We start from the raw sequence: 6,566 nt of genomic DNA on the forward strand, positions 1-6,566 counted from the left end.
AAAAAAACAAAAAAAAACAGCTTAATGCATCTCTTAACACCCTCGAGAGTTAAGTGTTCTTAAAAAATGTTATCTGTTAAATATCATTTCAATAATAATGCTACTGTTTGCTCTCATGATTATCTGTGTAAATTTACTTGCAGATTAGTTGGAGAATACTGCAAGAAGCTTAAATCCCTTAAAGTTGAAGATTGCCGTGACGTAACTGAAGCCAGTTTAGCCATGCTACGATTAAGGATATATATTGATCGGCCACAAGATCATTATCCTTATAACAGGATTTCAATTCAAAGGATACGTTTACAAATATGATTTTCACTTATGAAGTTGACCTCTTAAGTTTTAAGTCTGTAAATTAATTTTTCACTTTTCAGATTATTTTATATTTGTTTTTACACAAGGTCACATCATTAATGAAAACTGATCACAGAAAATATATATTTATTTCTTATGGGAACTTCACCTTACTCTTTGAGTATATTGTCTCTTAAAAAACAGCCTTTTGATTGGTTATTGAGCCTAATGCATGGAATAAGATGGAATGGGATTAGCTTGCAAAGACAAAATTTAAAAATATATATACTTATTTTAAATACTAAATTTAGCCTGTTAGAAATTCATTTTTAATGTCCTAACAATTTAACATGACCTTAGTTCATATGTCTTTCCCTATCCATCCTTCATTTCAGGTAAATTCCTCTGTAATCTCACATATCTTTTCCAGACTCCAGCAAACGAATTCAAACTCCTGATTGTATGCAATCTACATTCTGAAATGTACTGTTATGTATATGCTCCAATAAGAATTTTGCATTTATGTAATGTGTTACTTCTTCCAGTCTGTTTAATTGGCCATATCTTAGATTAGCTCTTCTCACACATAGAATGCTAATAGTTTTGAGTTCTATTTTATTGTGTTATTTTCTTGGAATAATTAGTTTTTATAATATATTACTGCTGATTTGTGCATATTTACAGTTTTTGATATATTTTCTGATATTTTGTTGGAATACTCTAATATTAAAGTGGTACCATAAAATGTTGGCAAAACCTTGCAACAACAACAACAAAGACTAGTAAATTGTTAATAAGTAAAATTGTTAATAAGGTAGTTTGTCCCATTGAATGGAATAACCATTTCAGAAACTAATGAGGATATTGAGTATAAATTAATGTTGAAAATATCTAGACTAAAGGAAATATTAGACAGCCGTCGGAAGGACAAGCGTAAGCAGCAAAAGGAGAAACAAGAAAGCACTGAATCATGTAAGATTTCACATAACAATACTCAAGTAGGTAAAATCGATTATAAAAAAAAAAAAAAAAAAGAAGAATATTATATGGTATGGAAATTCACTCATAAAAATACAATCGATGACCATGTGACTACTTTGTTTTCCAGGTTCTAAAATCAGAAATTTAACAAAATGTAATTGAAAAGCAGAAAAAGTAAAAGAGATGGTAGTTCTGGTAGGAACAAATGATAGGACTACTTCAAGGTTTTCCAGGTTCTAAAACCAGAAATTTAACAAATGTAATTGAAAAGCAGAAAAAGTAAAAGAGAATGGTAGTTCTGGTAGGAACAAATGATATGTCTGGTGATAAATACAGTATGAGAGAGGATATGAAAGGACTATTGGAATAAGTAAAGGTGAAGATTCAGAAAGTGAAAGCAGCATTTTTTTTTTTTATCTCATCATCATCATCATCATCAAATTCCTGCCATGTACCCTCAAGGGGTGTACAGGATATGACAGTACTACATAAAAAAAATTACATCATTATTAATTTCCTATCTACAATTTTCCTCCAAATCAGTCTGTTACCTGTCAAGACTCCAACATTATCAGATCTTATATTTCTATCGTCTAAGGCACTTTGTACCGTATCAATCCACCTATATCTTGGTCTTCCTCTGGGTCGTTTTCCTGCCAACCTGGCAGAGAACACTTGTTTTGCTAATCTTTCCTCTCCCATTCTATTTAAGTGACCATACCACCTGAGATTAGCTCTGCTAATGCATTCCTGGATGCTGACAATGTCAAGTTCTTTCCTAATATCCTCATTTTTAATATGATATTGCCATTGATGCCATCTGTTCACACCTCTAATCTTTCTCAGGACTCTCATATCTGCGGTCTCTAGTCTTTGGTCAAGTGTTTTACTTCTGACCCAGCTCTCAGATCCATAAGTTAAAACTGGTTTGAACACTGTCTTGTATACAACTAATTTAGTGTTCCGACTAATTTCTCTCTTATTCCATATGAATTTATTCAATTGATTTACCACCATACCAGCTTTGCTGATTCTGTTGTCTATTTCTATATTTAATTTACCATCTTCAGTAAAAATCGTACCTAAGTAGCTGAAATGTTTTACTTGTTCCACAGGTTCTCCATTCACAACACAGTTGACATTTTCAATGATTCTGCCTATTTTCATTGTCTTTGTCTTTTTATTGCTGACCTTCATACCATATCTATTACAACAGTTATTCAATTTAGTCAGAGAATCTTGCAGACTTGTAGTGGATTTATTTAGAAGTATGACATCATCCGCATAAAGCAAAGAGCTGAGATTAACATCTCCAATTTTGATATCAGGTTTAATACCACTTTCCTTCATAATGTGATCCATATAGATAATGAATAACAGACGGGATAATGTACATCCTTGTCTCACACCAGATTTAACATTAAACCATCTTCCTGTACTTCCTTCAATTCTAACTGCTGACTCACAACTCAAATAAAGACTAAGTATTGCTTGATATAATGCCCCATTGACGCCATATAACTGCAGCATATTGAATAGCTTCTCTCTTGGCACCTTGTCATATGCCTTTTCCAAATCGACTAAACTTAAATACAGATCTTTGTTATATTCCCATGCTTTCTCGACTATTTGTCGTAAAGTGAAGATCTGATCCTGACAGCCTCTATTTGGCCTGAATCCAGCTTGTTCTTCACCAAGCTTTTCTTCCACAATTCTTTTCAACCGTTTCTCAAGTATACTTGCATAGATCTTGCCAGGAACACTCAGAAGGGAAATACCTCTGTAATTCTCACATTCAGTTTTATTTCCCTTTTTATATATGGGTACTATGAGAGCTCTACTCCAATCATCGTGAATTCGTCCCTCTGTCCAGGCTTTCTGAACTATGCAGTGCAGCCAATGTAAGACTTTTATACCACCATACTTCAGCATTTCTGGTCGAAAATCATCTACTCCTGCTGCCTTTCCACATTTCAAGCCTTCGATGACCTTTTCCACTTCAAGTATGGATATGTATTCCTGACTGCATGCCTGGTCAGTGTTTTTTATCACTGTGCTGTCATCACTGCTTGTTTCATTTAGCAGTTTTTCAAAGTAATTACTCCATACTTCAAGGATATCTTTTTCTCCTGTTTCCATGTCACCTTTTTCATCACTAACTCCTTTTACGGCACTCTTTCCTCCATTCCTAAGCTTCTTCAACAACCTCCAGAACATTTTTGCCACCTTCTTGATATTTATTTTCTATATTCTTGCCAAAGTCCTACCATGACTTTTGTTTAGCTAGTTTTACACACTGTTTAGCTTTCTTACATTTGTCTCTGTATTCTGTAAGAGTAAAAGCCGACTTATTTGCCAGGAACTTTTCATACGCTTTCTTCTTTTCCTTCACTGCCTCTTTAACTTCCTGTGTCCACCAGGGAGTTCTGATTTTTTTATCCTTGCACACAACCTCACCACATGCCTCTCTGGCAGAATCAATTAATGTTTTCTTCAGAGTTTGCCACTGAATCTTCAAGGTTTGATTCCTGTTCTCAAACTCTTTCATTTTCTTTTCAATAATCTTTCTGTATTTTAGTCTACAGTTCACATCTGAGAGCTGCTCAACTTTTATTCGCTTTAAAACTTTCTTACATGTTATTCTTTTCAATATGAAATTCGATTTTATCCTGCTCAAGACTAAATAGTGATCACTTCCAATTTCAAATCCTCTGTACACTCTGGTGTCCTGCACCAGGGAGAAAACATCACTATCAACAATAACATAGTCAATGAGACTTTTCTTATTCCTAGCCTCTTCTCTCCATGTGAATTTGTGCACATTTTTATGTTGGAACATGGTGTTAGTAATAACCAGTCCATGTCCTGAGCAGAAATCCAACAGATATTTACCATTATTATTAGCTTTGCTCTTTTCTCCAAATTTTCCCAAAATATTTTTGTATGTCTCACAATCATTTTCTACTCTGATATTTAGATCCCCAACAAGGACCAACTTTTCCTTTTTCATTTGTCAGTTGCTTTCTCTAAAGCCTCAAAAAATTCCTCCACTTCTACCTTAGTAGAACCTTCTGTGGGACCATAGGCACAAATAAGTCTCATTGTCCAGTTCCCCATTCTCATATTTGTCCACATTACTCTACTTGAGACTGACTGCCATTCAAGAAGATTAGCCTCGTATTTTGTGTTGAATACTATGGCTACTCCTTCTTTTCCTTGATTGTCATTGCCTGAATATAACATTTTGTATTTATTGCTCAGAAAGATCTCGCCAGTTTTGGTCTTTTTTGTTTCAGTCACCCCTATTATGTCGATCTGGTACTTATCTAATTCCTCAGCTAGCTCCATTTCTTTGCCATTCAGGCTTCTTACGTTGATAGTACCGATCTTTAACTCTGGTGATGTTGAGTTGGAGTTTGTTTTCAGATTTGTTCTAGTAGCTGACTTTTCGCTGTTCGCCCTAGTTCCCTGGCGAAAACAATGGGGGCCTTGTTTAACCGGGCGACGCTCCAGCCGGCATGAAATTTTGTCATTTTGTACCATCATTTTTTTATTTTGGTTTAACCAATAAGAATACAAATTGGTCGGCTAAATCCCAAATTGCCAGGTCATCCTCGTTCGTTCAGTATCAAAGCAGATACCCAACAGGGTGCACCACGAGAAGGTGAGGATTGGACATTAGGTCAGAAGCCCTGGTCGGTTCTCCGCATTCCTTTAAAGGCTGTGTGGAGGTCTCCTCTCAGTTATACAGCTTTGACCCTTAAGCCCCCCTTTTTTTTTATCTAGATATGAAAATGCAGAATTAAGAAGGGCTGTGATGGCAAACGATCTGATGTATAGCCTGTGTAGAAAGTATTTGGATGTGTGGAGTAGCTTTGAGGGAAGAAGAAATTTGTGTAAGAGAGACAGTCTACACTTGAATGTGTTGGTATCACTAGTCTAGGAAAATTATTAACTGATATGAGACCTAACACAGAGATTCAAGGAATCTAGATTATGATAGGAGAAATGGTGAGAATCTGTATGAAAGAGTTCTGCATTGATAGCGGTGTGCATTATCATGGAAATGATTAAGGACAGAATAATTCTGCTAATCTGATTTGGACTCGATAAGAATGTTAGCACAAGTAAGGCATTAGATAAGTATGCAAGTTGTCCACTGGATCATACAGACTACAGAAGGGGGTACACGTGGAAGCATGAATGTAACTTATGTCTGTACATGAATGCCAGGAATATCAGAAACAAAGGTCTAGCTATCAGAGGCAGATATACTAACTGCTGTCGAGTGTAAAGAGTATAGTATTTTTAAGAAGGATCGACAAGATGGGAGAGGATGAGTGTGCTGCTAATGATATTGGATGATTTTAGTCTATTTGGGCAGCAAACTATGACTGCAATGCTCGTAGCAGATTTCCATGTGACAGTGGGTTCAAAGCCATCTGGTTTGAGGTGAAGTCCTAACAAGATCAAATACGTAGTAGGGTGTTGTTACAAACATATCAGATTACTTGCTAATAATGATGAAATGCATTACATAATAAACATGATGGGTGAAAAATGACTAATCATGGGTGATTTTAATTATCACAACATTGATTGGACAGCATTCATGATATTTTTAATGGTATTAACAACACCAAATAGACTACTTTATAAAAAGATGTTTTATTAACTCGCTTATATTATTAATATAAGCATACCATTAAGTCATACCAATAATAATATGTCATACCATTTGCACTAGCTGTCACACCTGTTCTTGACTTCATTCGTGCTACTCTTTGAGAAAAAAAAAATCTAGCTCTAACCCCCTTTCTTGACAGCATTCATTTTCAACTTTCATGGATGTCCTTGTGTCCTTTCCCCACCCTCCATAAAATCAAAAATTTCATGTTCTGAAATTCTGTATGACCTTTTCAGAAGTTTGTAAGTGTCAATCATATCAATCCCACTTTCTTCTGTTTGCTAGTTTCTGTATTCTACAAATTCTCAATCTGTCTTCATAATCAGTATTCCGCAATCCTGATATCATTTTTGACACTCCTTTGCACTGTCTCCACCATATCAGAATCGCCATGGAAACCAGGAGACCAGACCTGCGCACAGTTGTCCAAGTGAGGTCTTATCAAGGCCTTGTGAAGAGGCAAAATGACTTCCTGATCTTTACATGTCAGGGTTCTTTTTAGCATTGCTTATATTTTGCTAAAATTCAAATCAGCATCATCACAGCACAACATAACATGTATATGCAACAGTGAATAAGTGAAACAGTACAATTGTAACAGGCA

The 6,566-nt window shown here is 35.4% G+C and overlaps 1 protein-coding gene across 3 annotated transcripts in view; it reads left to right on the plus strand.

Annotated features, from left to right (window-relative positions):
- Positions 1-971, plus strand: part of jet (F-box and leucine rich repeat protein jetlag) — a 70,705-nt gene extending 69,734 nt beyond the window's left edge. For 2 of the 3 annotated variants that reach the window (XM_090397010.1, XM_090397009.1), the window contains exon 4: positions 144-971. In XM_090397010.1, the coding sequence (XP_090253136.1) occupies positions 144-312 (169 nt within the window). In that variant the 3' untranslated portion in view covers positions 313-971. The remainder of the gene's footprint in view (positions 1-143) is intronic. The other variant, XR_016548699.1, reaches the window with a different exon arrangement.
- Positions 972-6,566: the final 5,595 nt, after the last annotated feature.

This window comes from Typopeltis vanoorti, chromosome 8, assembly GCF_054136105.1.
Source record: "Typopeltis vanoorti isolate ZY-2024b chromosome 8, IOZ_Tvanoo_1.0, whole genome shotgun sequence".
Classification (NCBI taxonomy): Eukaryota; Metazoa; Arthropoda; class Arachnida; order Uropygi; family Thelyphonidae; genus Typopeltis; species Typopeltis vanoorti.